The sequence below is a fragment of the Achroia grisella genome, unplaced genomic scaffold, assembly GCF_030625045.1.
Source record: "Achroia grisella isolate CSIRO2021 unplaced genomic scaffold, CSIRO_AGI_Agris_v1 utg546, whole genome shotgun sequence".
Classification (NCBI taxonomy): domain Eukaryota; kingdom Metazoa; phylum Arthropoda; class Insecta; order Lepidoptera; family Pyralidae; genus Achroia; species Achroia grisella.
In genome coordinates, this window is record NW_026712931.1 from 5,306,838 (window position 1) to 5,328,385 (window position 21,548).

Sequence of the window (21,548 nt, forward strand, 5' to 3'; positions counted from 1 at the left end):
TAACTTAGCATAAGTACCGTATTTCTATAAAGAATTTACTTGGATATAAGATACATAATAGTCTTTAGATGATCCAGTACTAACATCCAGGGCAGGACGCCTGAGAAGTGTTTATCAATCGAACCGCTAAGAAATCACTACTATTTCTCTACTAAAGATAGATATATGTAACCAATATATCTATTTAAAATTATTGTTAGAAAATATTAAAATAATAATTATTTTGTTTCAGCTCAGGGAAGCGACAAATCGGCTCCAATGTCTTAGCCAGGTACTATTTTTTTTTATTCTTGTATACCTAATAGATTGTAATATTACATATCGCTGATTAAATGCCAAATGGCCACAACGCAAAAAAAAGCTGAAACTATTTTTTTTTTAATAAAAAATAATTTCCGCAATTTTTTGCGTTGTGGCCCTTTAGACATGTTTGAGATGAGTGAAAAACTCGGTGTAAAAGGTTTACTTAATTTTTTGAAATGATAAAAAAAAAATTGTGACTGCATTTTTATATTTTTATGTCCTTAAATTCGTCTACTATTCGTACAAGAAATGTCATATTGTTGTTAAACACTTTAAATTATGTTTGTGACAGCGCCATCTATAATTATATCGATGTACTACAACTTGTATAAGACAGAAACTTACTTCACGACGTATAGATGTCGCTGTCTCGTTAATAAACTTTATACTAGATGGCGTTAGGAGTGGCATACTCCGTAATAAAACATGACTGAAAAGTTGTATGAAATTAAATATATTTTATATTTTGTTTTAGCCAATTGTACCGGTCGTCGTCATTCAACTCGTCCGGCTGTGGGTCGGGCGGGGAGCCGACAGACGACATGTATTCCGATGTCTCATTAGAAGAAGACGTACAAGGTCTTAATTACAAGGTCAGTGTCAATACTTAGCTCACCCTACCTTACAATTGGTGAGTTCACAATAGATCAACTACGTTTATTGAGTGATAATGCGTGTCATCACTATTGAAACAATTGGCATATGTACCTATTATTTCATTTCCTCTCTGGCATACACATATAACTAACTAGGTACTACTGTGAAGATCTCATATTAACTGAGTATGTTCAAAAGGCCATGAAGATAAGAGGTCCTTCTTATAACGCGTTACCTAATTTTGCAATTGTTTACGTAAAACAGTTTACATATTTTTAATGTCATTAGAATGGCAAACAAACTGACGGCCTATATAAGATAATAAATGGTAACCGTCACCTATATATGTAGATGAACAGCACCATAGATCGTGTGGTCATGTTACACACACGATACCTTATGAGAAGACCATGTCCCCCTCACAAAGAACAGTCCTGAGCCACCAGCATCTATCGATTCCCTGTCAAAGGATTATGGACAGCATCCCTCTCAACATTCATTTATTTTATAGTAGATGCTTGCCTATATATTAACTATCGGTATTTGCTACATATAAAATTTAAACAACTATTAATGATTCATGTAAAATTATATACCAAGCTACCTACTTTTGGGAAAACGACACAGTGTTGTCGGAAAATCGTTAATCATTCTTAACACTTGGTATCTAATAATAGTAGTAATGTTTACACCATGTGTTATCACTTATTATGTCAGTTTCCTTCCTGATTAATCATAAATTTTAAGTAGATATTTAACTGGAAAAACAGAAAGCATTTAAATCATTTGTCATTATATACCGGGGGATCCTGTGGATATTGTATATTAAGGTTGTGTATCCGATTTGATAATCAAATCTACTCGTCATTGCTTTTAACGATTATGGATACAGTTGCTTTGACGCTTGGCTTTAATTAAACAAATATTTACTTAAATAACCAAATATAGAAAAGAATAAAGTATTGGTTCAAGATAGGTACTTATTGAACAAGATGCTTTAAGTGTTTCAAAATTACATTTTTTTTTTCTTTTCTTTTGGAATAACTTACTATTAGCCAGTATTTGGTATATAATTTGTACAAAGTAATATATGTGTGTGCCTCTACCTCACCTTTCAACCAGTAAGGAATTTACGATTAAAGATGTGTTTCGGTGGAAGTTAGTGATATGTCAGGAAACGTAAGTATGACATCGTAGTCCTTCAGAATGACTTCCATCACGCTGCGTATGATGCCGCTGTAGGGTTAATTAAGCCATTTACAATAGCTGCACAATCAAATTGTTTGTCATTCTAGTTAATCGTACATTAAATTGATATTGTAATTTATAGAGATACGGTAGAGTTAGATTATTTAACGTTCACGGCGAACTTCTCATACTGTGCTTATTTTATTAGAGAAACTACACGTTTTGATTATTATTTAGTACGTTTGTGTTCATTACATTCCTCTCATCATGAAAAAAGAAATGAATAATGTTGGAACCAAGTCAGCATAGCAATGCCTGTCTTAAATACATGCCGCTCTTCCGTATCCATCATATTACAGATATATCTACCATACATCTGCCAACCGTATGTAAGAATGTTGAAAAGATCTTCAAATACTTATGTAATGATATTTTCAATCCTGAAACCTGCGATGGTTCTCTTCGATGAAATTATTAAGTACTAGATGACCCGCGCGACTTCGTCTGCATCACACTTATCATTATATATCGCCCAATTTACATAATACCTTTTTAAATTAAAAACTATGTGATATTCTGAAGCTATGTTACTGTAAAGTTTCATCAAAATCCTTCCAATAGGTTTTTGTGTTAAAGAGTAACAAACATCCATCCATATACACAATTTGGCTTTCGCATTTATAATATTAGTAAGATAATGAACTATATCTGCAAATCGGAACAAATAAATGCTATCGATGTTGACTCCCACATTTTGTCAATATAATTACTAACAAAGTAATATTATGCTATCACGATTATGCAAATTATTGATGGCATAATGTGCTGTGACTCGTACAGCGACGAATTTTATATCTGATAGTCTCAGAACTTCCAGAACCTAATCTTTACATCTTTACTTATCTGACAGTAGGTAGCTATACCTATCTGATAGCTACCTACGTGATTATAAACACATAGGTGGATACGATGAGAATAAGATTTCTCTAATACCATAAGTGGAGCACCTACACTTATTTGCCATCTCCCTGTTAATCTATTATCATCTTATTATACTGTATAAACCTGCAGTATTGTCCACGTGAAAAATTATCCTAAGTAATTAGAATATGATCTATTTTTATACCAAATTTTATTCGAATCCGTAACAAGAGTATCAAACAGAAATCCTTACAAACTTTGAGTGTAGTAGTGTCCAGTATTGGAAACATTCATCATCACATTCACTGCTGTAATGGCACTCTAGAACCGAAATACAGCTGTAACATAGCACAAGTTGCTTGGCGGCTGAAATAGGTGATATTGAGGACTTCTTCCAATCTACCTCAAATAAAGAATATAATAAGTGGATAGTTACACATGCCAGTCCTTTCTTGGTGGCTCTGGAATCAGAGATTTTTGTTATAGGTACTAGCTAGCTATAGAATTATTACTTATGTTAGTGGCTATTAAAAACATGAACCACCATAAGGCACAACACAAGATTACATTGGCGAATACCCAAATTCTAAAATAAAAGTTGATTAATCTTTCGCTGGATGTGGATATCTGAGCATGATGCAAAATTATTTAAAGATCTGTTTACCCATCCACCTGGACCTAGCGTGAAAACATTGTATATTTTTGTATTAGACATTTTATATATTATTAATTTAAAATATTATATTTCAGATATTAAAAGCTACATATTATGTCTGTAGTACGGTTTATTTAAAAAAAAATCTCTATCTCTACTTTCTGCAATAACTGCACTCGTGATCCGTCTGAAGCTGCGGTTGATCGCTAGTACAATAAAATTAGAATTCTGTTGTTTACAATCTTCCATACATTATGTTTTTTTTTTGCCATAAAGCTAGTTGTATGGACAATACAACCTTGTGTTAATTCATGTATAATTGTAATTGTATATGTATTTAGTAACGACTAATAAACTTAAAATAAAGATAAAAAAAATTGCAATCTTCTAGTGCTTATATTAATATAAGGTCTAGAAGATTGCTTGTTTTTTAATCAATAATTTATTTCACCAAGAAGCCTAAACTTAATAGGGATGCTGCTCTTCCCCAACTCTATATAATTTATACCAAATGTTCATTACACATAATTTAATTGAATAGAGGTGTATTTTTAAGCAATCTATCCAGACAGCATGTACCAATTTGTACTGTTTAATATTTAACCTATTTTCTATGACTTAGGCATAGATAACCTACTTAAACCTACCAACATCTGGTTCTGGATATTCTTCCTAATATCTAACTTTAATAACAAAAAAATTATACTTAACCGTTTTTATTAAACTAGTACAATGACCCTCGAAATTACTAGATTGAAGGAAAGGGCTCGAACAATGAGTCTCGCTTCATTTACCAGTCAATCGTAGCGACAGAAATGGCCGACGGAAACGGTCTCAGTCATACGCCACTTCCGGTCAGATGCGTGTACGGTAGTACACGCTTCTAATGATAAACGATTGCTTAGTTTAGTATTATTAATATTGAAACCGAGTGTTTTGGGTAACCATAATCCATGTTTGTTAATATCGCTCATTGAATGGTTCCTTATTAGCCTTATATAGTTTCAGTTTCCAAGTATAACATATTAATTTAATAGGATTGTAGTAATATATAAAATAATACATTTCCTGAGGATTGTACCTTAAAATTCCTGATGAAAGTTTTGTGTATACAACACCGAAATATAATCGACTGAAAAATTTATTTACGAATATAAAAATGACATTAAATATACTGTATGATCTTTATAAAAGTCGTTGGAAATAAATTGTAAATGGTATTAATATAACTTAAAAGTTAAAACATGATCATAATTAAATTACACGAAGCAATTGAGTAAATATAAGATACATCATTACCACCACAATCTGTCTGATCACAAAACAAACTTTCATTTTCTGATGTATCAGATGTGTTTAACGACGACAAGTATGTATACTTGTCGTCGTTAAATTGTATCTGAACAGTATCATATACCGTAGTATTATTCGAGTATTCACTGGATGCAGAGTGAACAATTTATAAGAGTTAGTTTAGTAGACAATAGCGTTGCATTGTGGGTGGGAGCAATGCGTGGGTGATATAACTGTGTCAAGGATATCAGGACAAATAATACAGATATATCACAGTTAGGTTTCAATTAATCAAATCCAATTTTAAAACTTTGTGGCTCATAGATATGTCTTTTACTTTACTGGAGTAAAGATTGTATACGTCACCCACGTCAACACAAACAATCACACTTATGAATTCAGACGTTCGCATTGTGCAAGGAATCGAACCCGCGTCCTTCGGAAGTAAGGCGGTGTGCTAAAACGCTAGACAACCGAGGCCTTCTCTATATACATACATATAAATAATAATTAATATGCTGATTGCAGATATTACATTACAAATTTTACTTTGCTTAAACTATTGGAAATGCTAAACAAACTAACAGTCCACCTGATAGAAAGTGGACTATTATATAGTGGATATTCCGAAATTTGAGTACCATAAGATCTTAGACTGTATGTAGTATGTAGGTATGTATATTTATCAGACATTGTACTATGTAGCTACTCGTAATAGGTATGTAAATAATATTTATTCAGCCAAGATGCACAAAACTCTTCAATGAATTTGTAATACGTGATTTAATGATTAAATAATGTATCTATCAATACCTAACACATAATACTTGAGCGTAAGATCTAGTAATGCTTATATGACCTTTTTGGAAAAGTAAACCAGTTTTGCAAAATGCAAGTTATCTCGGTTACCGACGGTGGTGGACATATAAGCACATCATGCTGATCATATTAATGTACTAAAACTTGCTATTGCAATATTGTCAATATTGATTTATGAACGTTTATTTAAAATGTTCAATCATTATTACTATCCTTTACATCAGATCTTCAAGTTGGCTTACATAAAACTAACAAACAACAGTTTGATCTTGAGTTCAATTTCATAACTGTATTGTAAATTGAAAATAAGGCCGAATTACTATAGACTTGCATAACTTACGACAAACTTTCATTAAGTGTGTCATTCGATCCATATCTCCACTCTCAGCAATCTCTTATCTCAAATCTATACCTACATATAATAAAAATGTAACTGATCGCTGTCTGTTCTTACATGAAAGATATGAGAAAAACTGTTATTGGGACTTCGACATAATAGAACTTAAAACAATGATTGTTGCAATAGATTTTTTTTCTTAGATTATCCCATTTGAGTGCAGTTTTCTTTAATGTACTTTAGATATGACGACTGATAGAGAGCAGTGGAAGAGAATGACATACTGCGCCGACCCCAAATAATGGGATAAAGGCAAGGCAATGATGATGATGAATAAGCTGGACTTAATATTTACTGTTTATTTTCTTGCAACCAGTTTAACAAATTACAAACATAGTTTATAAATACTAGTCGCGAGTTCAGCTAATACTTCTATGAAACTATTTAAAGACGATCACTACTGTCAACTATACATGTGTTTACATACATGCTCTTACGTAGCTCTACAGACAGCATTCGTAATTTGTTTTTATTGTTACTGTTTCTAGTTACTATAATTACGAAAGATGCAATGAAAAGAAATTACCACTTAGTTTATAATTAGGCAACCAAAATTACTCTCTAAATTCATAATATACTCGTACATCTATTGTAACACAAACATATATTAGACAATATTGATAATGTAGTCTCATTAATCAATATTGTTACTAAACGGATTAACTAAACTGAAATGACATTTATAGATTTTCGATAGCTTTGAACAAATTGCATTGGATTATTTCGATTATTATGCATTTAATATTACTGCCTGCAAATTGACTTGAATCTTTTAACTCTTTCTATTAACATAACATAATATATTTGGATTTCAGAAAACTATATGTACACATGCCATGTGGAAATATGGTATACGTGTACTAGCTAAGTTTATTTGCAAAACATCATCGTTGTCAGGGCAAGTTATTATGAATTTACACAATTTTGTTATTTATTCTTACTGTATGGTTTTATTGCGAAAATCTGCTAATTACAGCAGGACCTTGAAGATATTTGGAGTGCTAAGATTTACGATTACACACTCTTTTAACGCTTTGTTTTCTCTACCGACGTAAACTTTGTAAAAAGTTGTCTGCGTAAAAATTAAGTAAAATATTCTACTTACTTCATTATTTCAGCCGTTAAACATCTTGCTTTGTAAGATGCGTTTCGGTTGAAGGGTTAGATAAGGCTCTGAAATTACAGGATGTGTATGCATGGAGGCATGACATGTTAGTCTCCAGGAATGGCAACGTATGATTCGTTTCGCGAGAGCCATATGATAACGTGATGCCCTCTGTTCTGTTGAGTTCTGTTCATGAATATAGGGAAAATTTATTATACTTACCATCAGGTAGGCCGCATGTTCGTTTAAATTTACATTTACAGAACAAAATTCTTCCTATGGCCTCTATTTTATGCTGATCTGTTCATAAAATAGGTACCTATGCAAGATGGATGTTTGTAGCGCTTTATTGATATAGGTACATTTCTATAGATGATGCATGTCGTTTATAGATAGACATGCCTCATGCCAATATATTTATAGATATCACAACAAAAGTATATATTGACTGAGTTGCTAATAGTACTCTTACTACGTAGTTCAACAATAGAAATAGATACTGTAATACAAACAACACAAGATACATAATACGTATTAAAAATTTGGCATACGCACATAGACGCAATTAACTTCATCGTATACATATTACATACGAAGCATTACGTCTGACAAAAAATCACAATGTGAAACGGAAAGTGGTGCGAACGTACACGTGTGAACAAACATATTGTATGCAGATGGCTCTTAGCTCATTACATCGATATGCTTAATTACATGTAGCAAAGCTCATTGTACTTTTCTAACTTATTCATTTTGTATTGCTAATATAAAAATTATCTCAGAAGGATCAAATCCATAACGAAGTATATAATTCGCCATAGAAATAGGATCACTTATTTCAGCCACCAACCCGTTTGCTTTGTAAGCTGAAATAGCAGATGTGTTATATTTGTCGTATAACAGTTAGTTTTTTGTGTTTAAAGTGTTTAAGAGTGGAGAGTACTTGTCAACGAACGTAGTGCAGGACAAACTATAGCCAGATGACATAGGTAGAGTTGCGGGTAACAACTGGAAAGAAGCACTATAAAGAGTGCTCAGTAGAGTAGAGCAGTGCCTAAGGAGATGCCTATATCTTACAAAGGACTGATGATGATGAATATAAAAATTGAGCAAACAGAATTGATATTTATACATGCACACGTATTTCAAAATGGTGTATATTAGGGCTGATTGATAGATAGAACAGGTTCTTTGTACGTCTAATATATAAAACATTGTATTATTTAACTAAATATAAACTGCCATAGTATATTCATAATATTAATACACTGCTATCTCAGCTTTTTACAAAGGTTGGTATAGCACAATTGGTAAATTTAGGTACACCAAAAATAAATGTTTTAATTAAACACCCGCTTTATCAGAACATACATATTATATTATTGATACTATTTATCGCCACTTTGTACTTTTTTAATAGATATGATTAGCTATTTGTGTAAATAATATTATTCTTATTGGATCCATAATCAATAATTTTACAATTATCATTTCGATGGACATTGCACGGATGAAACTGACAGAAATTACGAAAACAATATATTTAGTAGATGTATATTTATATACTTTGTACTATATTTTAAGACATAAAAATTACAGGAAGACAATTAAAATAGGGGTAAACAGAAGGGCAACGTTACGCATGTAGGACACCCACACGCAATTCTTGTAAGAAGACAAAAGTTTTTGGGGCGCAAACAACGTGTGTGAATCAGCTATATCGGTAGTAATAGGGTTGGCAACAACCAATATTGTCTCACGACTAATAGCTAAAGTAGTCTAGTAAGTTATAGTCTCATCAACAATATAAGAAATTTATACACATTTTATTTATATTTTTCAAGAACTTAATATTTGTTTAATGTCAACTACATTAATGGTAAATAAGATGCTTATATACATGAACAGTCTATTTTAAGCTTCTGTTTATATAATCCAAACCTGCGGAATGGCTTATGAAGCGGCTGAAGGCCAACTTTAGGTGGGACACCCGCGATACCACACGTGCATTGCCATTCCAAAGAACTAATATGTTATGATTAATCCCTGTAATTTCCCTTTCTGCCACCGTACAACCGAAAAATAATTTACAAAGCAAGTTACATGGCGGCTGAAATAGGTGAGACTGAGATACCTACGCAGACGCCTTTAACAGTCTACCACTGGTATAAATATACAAGGTATCATGTTGCCGTAAATTTTATTGTCATATCTGAACTGACCCTTTAAACAGAAACAGCTTACAAACTATTGGCGACTGAATTAGTTGAGAGTTACCCACGCAGACCTTGTACAAAGTCTAACTAGAAATTTTCAATTAATAAACCTTGTTTACATTATTTTTACTAGTAATTTTGTTTATCGATTATAAAATACGTCTATGTTATTTGTCATAGAATAGATACTTGAAAAATTATCAACTATAATAATACCCTATCAAAATCTATCACTACTAGACAACGTTCCAAGTACTGTTTAATAAAATAGATAAATCATACTTTATGTAATTCAAGACAGTGCTGTCTTCTTTTATCTTTATATGATTATTATTGCGGAAAATTATAGAAAGAATCTTTCTTTATTTTTTAGACAATACAATATCACGAAAGAATTCGTTGGTTCGACCAGGAACAAATCACGAGCATTAATATTGTTTCTCAACTATAATACTAAACCTACTAATTTAGATGTCTTGTTATGCTCTCTACAAATTAATTTTAAACTAATCAATGACAACCCTATAGCTAACAGAGCGCAGATAATGTTGTAACCGTAGCAGATTAGATATAATTAAACTGAGATCACACCACGGATTGGACAAATGTACAAAATTATGTTACGGCCTGGATTTAAACAGACATTTTTTATTTTACTCTACTTATGTAAAACGTACAGTATATATAATCTTAAATCAATATTAACTTAAGTATGTATATGAAATATTAAAAGCTATGTTTAAGGTTTAAGGTTTCAAAATATACTACCATTTCCTAATATTTATATATCTGTATAAGGAGATTTTTACTCAATTTTTTGTGGGTGTAAGCAGATATTAATTTTTGGACCATTATAAAAAATATACAAAACCTGCATTACCACCATTCGCTGAGAATTGCTACAAAAATTTCGAAGTTAATTACAATTTCTAACGAAATCCACTAGTTTAAGAATTCTATTTGACATATCAAGCATCTAAAAAATAGCGGTAATAGACCCCGTGTCAGCTCTGAACACAATCCCATACAGAAAAAACATGTTGTTATTGATTAGCATAACTACAAAACCTCTACAAGCTATAGATATTTGTACAATTATTTAAAATAGAGCCATCAGTTCAACACTACACAATAGATTTTTTAATATTCCCTATCTTTTGTTCTGAAACAATATATTATTTACAAATACGTTATGTCATTGACGTCAACAGTCTGAAAACCGCATGGTATAATTCAATACTAGTATTATTAATGTATAAATTAGTCATTAAACCATCGTTAGTCACCAACGAGAGTAATGACGTTCCTGTTAACTACATCCTCGTATATACTAATCATTATTCTTTTTTTTTATATAATACTATATAATAATTGTATTGTTTTATGCCTGTTATCTAGAAGCTAATATAATAGTGCATAAGACATTAATTTTAAATTATAACATAATAGATTATTTAATTTTAATATACCCAACATTTGCATGCCCTTAAATTAGACCTATTAAATAGTTGCCAATAATATTACTCGTATTACCTGGACATATTACCGAATATCTAACTATATAATACGCAAATTAATTTCATTTCATTGCTAATTAGGCTGTAGAACTATAAGGCAAAAACTACTCTCTGACTATTAGTTTTTCAATATATTTTTGTTCCTATTTTATTATATGTATGTTATATAATTAAAAAGAAATAAAAATATATTGAAGAGTAGTGTCCAACAGTGAAGTTTTAACGATTATTATGATAATGTAGACGATAATACCATCAGGACTCTAAAATCTATAATTATAAGCTTTTAACTATGTAGCTATTTTAGGCATTTCTTCACCTTGAACTGAAGCAAGGTCGTCGCATTGTTTAAGGAGATATATACTACACGAAGAAATAGCGGCACATCACTGATATCATTATTTTATCATCAACTATATAGTTGTATACCAAGTCATTAAACGCCACATTAGATATTCTACCCTGGAAATGCAGATAAACAACGATAAAATTTACAAATATATTAATTTAAAATATAATTTTTGTATAATGTAGAGTAATTATTACTAACATTTTATCCAATCATTTTATTTTAATTAGGCAGTAAAAGATATAAATCTCTAGGACTACTAACTACTACACCCTACAAGAAAATTTTCAACATTTTGTTCAAGTAACAATTTTTCCTAACACCTAATAAACGCCAAAAGTATACTAGGCTATATATATACCCGCCCGAATATATATTAAGTATACATTTTTTATATTAAGTTTACATTTTTTCATGAACTATGTAGATCAAACCATCAAAACTGAATCGCCCTGAAAATCCCTACAATATGAGTAAGGGGAAAGCCCAAAACTGCGCGTTTTACATCGCATGTCAAAGTTCGATACGAATAAGTAATAGCAGTAACTTTAATACAATGACATTACATTGAATATGCAAATTACATAGAAGCAAATCTTACAATTCCTATATATGTCATCAATAATACATTCCGCTCCTCTTATATATATCGTGCTTAGTCTAGACAATGACTTTTTATTTTTTTTTACTACTTATTGTTCCATAGTTCTAAAACCTGCACGTAAAAGGTGTCTGCAACAGGTATTCAATTCCAAATTCCGAACACAGATTTCACACACTCTGAACAATAGCGTTGAAATAATGCTAAAGCGGATTAAATAACTTTGTTATTTGTTGTAATTTAGTAATTATCTGTTACTTACACTTCATTGTTATGTATATTTTTGCTGCTACTACGCTGCTTTAAGTATTTTGCATGAATAATTCCTTAATAATATCTCAGGACAATCCACACAGCGCTATCTAGTCCCGAGCAAAGAAGAGCTTGTATTTTGTGTACATCTGATATAAATACAATATCAACGTTAACTATTATATAATTTCTATTAGATTATTATTCTAACCACTATTTATGAATATTTTCATATACATCTGTTTTGTTTTAACGTCTGTAAACAAAGTCGATATGTGTCGTCCCTCCATCTGGCACCGTCGAACATAATCATAGTAGCCCCTCGGCCGTAAAATTACGAGATGCAACAAACTGGGGGAGCTTATGAAAGGGGTTATTGAATCTGACCTAGCCATTAGACGGTCATGCATATGCGCAGGGAGCGAATAAACTTTATGTGTGGTGCAGCAACGTCGGAACTTTGATAATCATGACATGACGATGGGTGGGGCGCGCCGGCCGAGCGCCCACTGTGCCGCCGCTAGTGCTGATCGCGATTGTGAGCCAACTTCACGTGAACGACGCTCTTCAAGTTTGCTATACGGCATATCACAAAGTCTATAACGTCGTCGCACAATTCAAATCTAACGTGACGTAGTTTACACGCGCTGTTTACTCATCCAGAAAATAATGCCAGAACAAATTTCGAAAATTTCAAATCGACTACGCCGGTGTGTCTTTTTGCCTGATATTTTAATTCTTGTGTACGACGACAACTAGAAGACATTTAGTCTCTTCAACATTGCGAACTTTGCTTTTCATATTAGGACTGTGAAATAAAATGTGACGAATAGTGATATTTCTTCCCTGTGCTACATGATTTCAATAAGTCTTACTTTACGAGTGATGTGAAATTGTTTTAAATATTAATAACATTTGCAACTTGTTGTAGTGCCATTAAAAACTTAGCTTTATCTCTAATCAAATTATTCTAATCGTTGATTAAAGTCAAATTATATACGTAAATTTAAGGTGAAGTGCTGTAATAAATAATTATTGGAATTCATCCAAATATCGTCAATATTGTGAATGAACTAACTTTTAAATGTTTAAATCGGGAATATTCAACCGCTCAAGAGGCGCGATGGGTGAACCAATTGAAGTAGAAGATAGTCTCGAGCTTGAATACGACATGTGGGACGGTCAATTTGACTTCGTAGGACCCCAGGACCCGCCACCCGGGGCCCGTGTTCGGGTAACTTCAAATGCTAGCATTACGGAGGATTTGTTCACGGGGGGACCACTGACTCCTCATCTGAATAATGGATTGAATGGAGGAAAGAAAACTGCTGCACATCAATGGTGTGATAATCTGTCTGATCAAGTGAGAACCGTTATTATTATATTAGTAGTAATTCAGTTCACAATTATTTTAAAACTATTGGTTCATATTTTTCATAAAATTTATTTGTTAGTCATCAAAATTAATTAGTAATAAATTGTTATAACGTCATATCATTTTTACCCATACTGACATACAGTCCGCTGTAAAAGCAAACTATCCTCTATTGATTCACTTAGACTCACCGGTAAATTATGTATGTACTGCAAGTACCTACTTATAATACAATGTACTCTGTAACATGCAACTAAGTAAACGTAAAAATATTCATATTTTACCAGCAGATTAAGCATAACGAAAATAATATCCTCTATATAACATTGTGTAGAGTGACAGAAAAATTGTCGACATAGATTTGATCTTTTATTTGTTATATTGCAAGTAAAATAATAGGGAAACAGTTATCATGACCAGCCGGTCACAGACAGTGCGTATCCGCTAGCTACAGAACATTATCGAAAACAAAAGTGTATTTTTTTGTTATCGATAATGGTAACTGAGCCGCGCCATCGCAATTCCTCGACCTGGCGGCGCTGTTGCGGCCCCTGATTTGTGCACCATCGTCACGCGATCTTACACTCCATCTAATGTATTTTCATCGAACAAACAACACCAATCATCATACTTCATATATATACTACCTTATAGTTAAACTAACTTTGATTCTTCAATACACTTATGCTAGCCTTTTTCAGCAAAAGATTTCGCTCGAAGGTTTTCAAAACTCATTTTACACGATAAGGGTTTATGTGTACAAGCTGCAGGTCTGTCGTATTGAAGACGTAATATTAACAGACTAGTACATCTTAATGTATAACAGTCGATATACTGAATAAGAAAGAAATTATAGTTTATTAAAATTTTCGATGGTCTCTTCAGTCGGGACAGAAGTGTTTATATGACTAACTGCTATATTTTGATGATTAGCTCAGTAGCGACTTGTAATAATAATAGGTAATTAATATAAGATTTTATGCGAAAATCTTATAGAAATTTGTAATCTAAATTATATGTAATAATGTAATAGTATGTAATAATGTAAATCTAAATTTGTCTCTAACTAACATATATCATTGTTCTGATTAAATTTTTCGTATCTCTAAATACTCTTATTTAGATTGCCAAAACTAAAAGGATTATCTCTACTGACTAAATGAAAATGTTAGAATATTCGGATTTTACAAACAAACATATTACTACAGTAAATTTTTATCAGTATTTGATTGTTATCAATATCGGTGCTCATGAATTCTTGATTGATGACCCTTGTCATCACTCTCCTTGAGAGTTTTGTTCCATAGAATTATCTTATGAAGCTTACTTATAATATTTATCTTTGAAAACATGTAGTCTTTTTTTTTAACATGACTTGAAAAAATAAGGCATGCTGTTAAACAAATAGTATAGTTATTTAAATGTCCATAGTCCATTTAGTATATAAAGTATCATAATCACTGTTTTGTCTTAATTTGAATACTAACGTGTATAAAATGAATATCTATTACTATACAAAAGAGTAATTTAGCTAAATTTGTCTAGCTACACGAAACACTAACAAATATTTATTATTTACATGTGGCATTGATGAAAAATTTAAAATCATTACTACACCTCTGAATCTACATGTAAAAAAGGCAACCTATCTACCGCCATGTCAAAGAAGAATAACTTGTTCTGTGCAAACTTTGATAATATTACTTCACTTTCACGCTTCATTGTTCACTACAAACAATTCTACTAAGTACTACTTTAAACGAGTAAACAGTCTCAGGAAAACTATGTTATGGAAACCATCTCATTTTGCGTAACTTTAGCACCATCAGATAAGCTATTGAATAAGATCACTTATTCAATAGACACAGTTTTCACACACTTTTAGCCAATTCGAGCGTAATATAGTTATGAAGTGAACGCGAACGCATAAAACAATACCACAATTTAATTTATTCCATGTGATAAACAATAGTTGAGAAAGAAGTACCTACTACCGGTTTTGAAGTTTTTTGTTCTACATAATGCTTTCATTTGAATATTCAGAGTTAACATATCAATGCTGATAACCGACTTTTACTGATAAATGTTTCAAATAAATTGCCTAATGGTATAATAAAATAAATACGTTATATAACAAGCATATCACTTTAGCCACTAAGGTTAATAAACTATGAAAGTTTAAATGGTATTATCTGATGGGCGAAGTCTACTACTGCCCTTCAGATAAATTATAACGTTCAATAACATAACAATAACAAGCTAATATATGCAAGAATCGCTAGATAGATTAATAACTAATTCTTTTACGTGAATCAGAAAACAGAAGAGGCTTTTCTCGATTACGAGTAATTTCGTATTATACCAAGTTTCGTGTTAATACATCCCGTATTTCCAACTACATATAATAAGTTATTGCCCCACTTAACTAGATTCTAATATATGCAAACCAGGTATATTAATAACTTATTTCCACTACTAATGTTAACTAATAGTAGTTTAAGTGTTGCAGCTGGTAAATGTCTCGGAAGTAAATAATTTATAAGTAATTGATACTTATTTGAAAGCAAAGCAATATTTGTATCAACAATTCTTAATCATAATAGGAAATCCAAAGAACAGAGCATTCAGATAATATGTTCATCTCAAATGAGAAGCATTTCTAAAGTAGACCTAATATTCTAATGCAAAAAATACTAACCTCGGCAGGATATTTTTTTGTTACAAATAAAAATTGTTGTATTAAATCATGTCTGTTCTTACACGAACAGAAACTGTAAATAAAAAGAAAATATAAATAAATATTATACATTGTTCCGTACAAAATGTAAGTCATGGCCATACCAGCTCGGCATTTTCTGCATAATAAGTTAATAATCAGGTTAGCATAGTATGCAACTTCTGGAACATTCAACAACTCCACTTCCTTTATAAACATACCTACCTACATTGTGTTCTTGATACTTAATGCTATCAGAAAAAAACTAATTTATTTATCATCGACGTTTTTGTATATAAGTAGCGTGGTATTTGTACATTGCAATTGAGCATCCTTTTGATAACAAAATGTTCTAATTTACCAAGGTCTCTTGATTATTTTAATTAATTAGCAGACAATTAATAATTTTATTGAGTTATATTTTTATTGTTTAACTATCATAATTAGTATTTAAATATACATAGGAAGGAATGAGTTGCTTATAAATGATTAATAATTAATTTAATTAATAAATCTATCAAAATAACCTAGAACTTACACTCGGTTGCAGTTTACCGTTACGTTATACTGTTGACTAGAATTGAATCTGTAATTGATATCGATCGAACCTGGCTATTCGTTTACCGCACAACGACCTTTTTATTAGTTAGGACTTCGACCAACCGTTGACCAGTACTAATCTGCAATATTGTACTTAGTTAATTGCCTAGTTCTGTATGGGATTGTTCAACCGTGAAAAGAGTATTATTCCTGTTAAATATTTCCTGTACAACGTACATATATATATACCATGTTAGTTTTTTTTAAATCTATAATTAGCTTATAAGTGGTTTAATTAACTAGTTAGTTATTACAGAGCAATGCAGACAGTTATCGCAAATCAATTTTAAAGGGTAAAAAGTAGAGTTTTTTTAATTGTATACGATAAATACTAAAAAACTTCCCCCATGATCAATATTGCTCCGTACTAGTCCCCAAACCCATAGGTCTCTTATAATAGAAGAAGATATCTTCTATTAAAAAAATAACTACATACTTTAATAAATACTAACACTGTTTTTTTTAAACTGCTATAATTTCCTATCACATAATTACTGTTACATTAATTATATTTAACATACCTACATGTGTGTATATAAAAACTATTAATTAACTAACAATTATTATCAGAAAATATACTTATGTATTTCGACATTATTAATTAGAAATAAAATTGGTAACCTGTTTTTATATAACTTCTGATACACATACATAAAAACGTCTCCATTATTTTCGCTGCCTCCAACATTATTACAGTTAAAATTGGTATGGACGAAAACGAATCGCTAATATGTCCATCAGTAAACGTATAGTTGTTAACAAATGCTGGAAAGTTGCAAGACAAGTTAGCCCAGCAAGAAAATGTGTTCACTTGAGGAAGTCACGAGCGCTCACTTTGCAAGCTATTCAGTTAAAGTAAAGTGACTATTGATAGCACTTAAATACAATTATGGTAACATAGCATCTGTTACCACAAACGTTCTCTGTTATTTCTGTACAATACACGAATGAGTATTACTACTAATTTGCAATATCCAATTGAAAATATAGTCGATTCATATTTAATAACAGCTACAGTAAAGATTTAATACAATTGTGGATACATTATGTTTATCACTAAACAAAATGTATCCAAATATCTTGTGTGGAACGTAAGGAATAAACTCACAATTGTCAACAAAGTAATCGTTGCAATATATCCGTTGGTATTATATAAATAACGAGGTTATCAGTTATTGACGTGAACGTGCTGTTGAGTCTTCATTAATTTGAATACTTTATTATTCTCGATATATTTTAATAGTTGCCAGTTTCAATATCAATAGGCAATCAAACATTAAAGTAATAAATGAATGATGTAATTATTCCTCTTTTTTGATCGTTTTACTCTTATTTTAAAACTACAGCCTACAAGATACAGAATATTTGACATATTTTTATCTATATCCGTAAATACCTACATATGTACATTAATGTAAATACTGTGTATATAGATATAGAATCTATATTGACGCACGTTCTAATTGACATATAATAAAGTTATGTCTGTTAGATTATTAGGACACAATTACGTTTAATGCATAAATAGAGTTCTCTCTCTTAATTCCATCTGTATTTCGGCAGCAATCGATAATTTAACGATTAACTACATCAGAGAAACGTAGGTAGATAATTGGTTTCACTTTCTCCCGTGATTTGTATACATAATAATCTTGTGCTTCTATTCTTATAAAGATTGAATGCTATTGAAAATTACTAATTTTGAAAGTAAACACTGTCCGTCATTATCTTGTTTATGTATATATTGCGTGTAAGTTTTTGTAATCTTATGGCATGTACAAACGCTACTGAATTTAATAAAATATTGTAAATAAAACATTGTACGCTTTACTCCTATATACTTATAATATTATAGATACGTCGGATTGTAGATATATATATTTATATGCATCACATTTTAACTTTTATATTTTTTTATGTCAAAAATCAATCAATCTTATTAATAATTTAATATTGAATAAAACAAGAAGGTCGGTTTATTTAATATTTAATCTAAACCTCTATCTATAAATAATATTTCGCCTGTAAAAACAAAATTCATAAATATGTGTGTACCATTGTTCCGTTTCTCTAATATGTATTGGTAGATATCTACTTATCTCATAAGCAACTCAAAGCACAACTGCACCGAGCAGGTGAAACTGCGCCTTAGTCTTGGGCTTAACAAAAGTAAAATCGTAAACAGATTTACCTACTCTTACTTTTGAATAGGTACTGATCGAAAGTAATATCTAAGCAATTTAATAGGGATGACATACAATTATGTAATTATATAATGTAATTACTTATTGCCTTTTTTACTTGTAAATGAGTATTGAAGATTAATTATAATAATATTAGATTATTTTAATGTTATAGAAGGATGTTTCAGAATATATATTTTTAAATTCTAATTAAAAATGATTATAAATAGATATTCATTGGACAACTGTCATTTGGTTTTCGTTTCGTAATATTTAAGACGGTATTATGATTAGCTTTGGCAGATGTTATTTTTAATGGATGACGATGATACCACTGGCCTACGCTACTTTATGCTGACAAATTAATCATGGAGGATGATAGTATAAGCATGTAGTCAGGTCAGTTAACGTAGCAAAATCACCACGTTGCGATGGACAGATGTTAGTTGGTCAATTTCTCTCGGTACAAAATGAGCATAACTCTTTCTAGATGTTAGTGTTAATACTACCTATCAGAGAAAACTTGGGAACCCTAGTGAACTGATATTGAGCAGTTTTAGTGAATGACCTAATAAGCCCTCTAAGTTTAGTTTTTAAAGCATCGCGCCGTCTCCGTTCATAGTAGTCATTACAAGTCTTATGTTTCACGCACGTGTAAATATAAGTAGGTACTAATAATACACCATATTCATGAGAATTAGTAGTGCGTGTGTTCTTCTGAACGTCAATAAACTGTATTCTTCCTATTTATGACTGTTCTTCCTGTTAATACATGTTATGTCTCACTATATAACGTAATGGTAAAAGCACTTATGACTAATGTCATAAATACTTATGTAGACATCTAACTACTTCTCATTATTACTTGCTTTTTTATACTTACTTTTATTAAAACTATTACCTAAATTAATTCAATATGTTTATATTTAAAATCTGTAACTAGCGTTGTAATCTGTTTCGCACGGGTTTACCTTTGCGGCACCATTTATTTTCCGTTCCCATACGAATTTACCTATTTATTTAGCTAAATTAGAAATAAACCTATGTTCCAAATACCAACGTAGACTTCTGGAATTTGTAGTTTTGGCTGTACGTTGATAAATCAGTACGGCCAAACGACCTCCATTAATGATTAAAAAAAACACTGTTTTCTTTGATGTATATTAATTATTATTCGGTTAAATAAGGAAATTAATGAATGAAAACTTTAGAAACACACATTTAGAGTAATCGAAAATAAAAAAAGAATTTAAATAAAAATGTTTACTACTTGCATACGTATAGATAGTGCATAGGTATATACGTTTTCAATACCCCATTGGTCATACAAGCAGCTGTTTTGAGCTGGTAAATATATTCTAATGCAAATGAGGCGAAATCCAATTCGGTGTCCGAAGTTACGAGATCGGCTTCGCTATAGTTACTGATCCCGTATGCAGCTGTTGAGTTTACGAGCCCAATTCTGTAGTTATATTAAGTTTAAAGTAGACCTTATAATGTGTTTATTTAATAGACATTGATTTTATTGCCAAAATGTTAAATCTTACTGACTGGTATCCCGATATGGTAGAAAATAAAAGTTAGTCACCTGTCTCTATGTTGTTTTCACATTTTTTTTTAATTTGTGATAATGGAATGGTGCACCCGAGTGAGCTATCTGTTTATGTTGTCGGAGCACAAATGAAGAATGATAAGAAGAGCATAAGGTCAGGACAGTTAGCCCATCGTAGCAAATTGACCGGCAATTTATCACGATGGTTTCCAAGAGGAACCGCGTAGAGGCCTACTTTTTTGAGATGTGGAAGATAACCTTCGTCAGTCCTTGTGATACTATTAATCTTCACGTCAACTTTTATTAAGACTAGTTCAGCCATTTAGTCTTGAAGGACTAAGAAACAGAAAAAACATACTTTCTCATTTGTAATATTAGTATAAATACATAGAAATTTAAATAAATATAAAATAATTTGCTACTTCATTAAAAACGTTACATCCGTCGATCTAAATTGATTAATACGCAATCGTAAATTAAAATTATTTGCGTTTGTGACGCCTACAGCGCAATCCTGGCGAACGCGCGGAAAATGACTCAAGGTTTCTCGTACACGAACAAAGTGATTCAGATTTTACTGAAATAACTATTACTGTCTTTAAGATGTACCCTGATTCAACAACTGACACTTACGTGTCTGACTACTGTCCGTAGTCAGACACTATTAGCTAGTACTATATAGGTTCCTTTACTTACACTCCCACCCAACACTAATCTTATGGCCTCATTTGTCACATTCACTCAAGACAGTTCCGGAGACTTGATCTTCTTCTGAGACGTTTCTGACCATGATAGATACGATGATCATGGTATCACATTCGACATTCCATTTATTCTTATTTACATTCTCGTTAACTATATTTGTCTTATTAATATTTTATTCAACGTTATTTTCAAAAACTTGATTTC

The 21,548-nt window shown here is 31.3% G+C and overlaps 1 protein-coding gene across 3 annotated transcripts in view; it reads left to right on the forward strand.

Moving 5' to 3' along the window:
• LOC131848197 (rab11 family-interacting protein 4) overlaps positions 1-21,548 on the forward strand; it is a 44,489-nt gene that overhangs the window by 16,517 nt on the left and 6,424 nt on the right. For 2 of the 3 annotated variants that reach the window (XM_059197977.1, XM_059197979.1), the window contains 2 exons: positions 233-271; positions 779-896. In XM_059197977.1, coding sequence (XP_059053960.1) covers positions 233-271; positions 779-896 — 157 coding nt within the window. Of the gene's footprint in view, positions 1-232; positions 272-778; positions 897-12,720; positions 13,577-21,548 lie in introns of those variants that run through there. The other variant, XM_059197978.1, reaches the window with a different exon arrangement.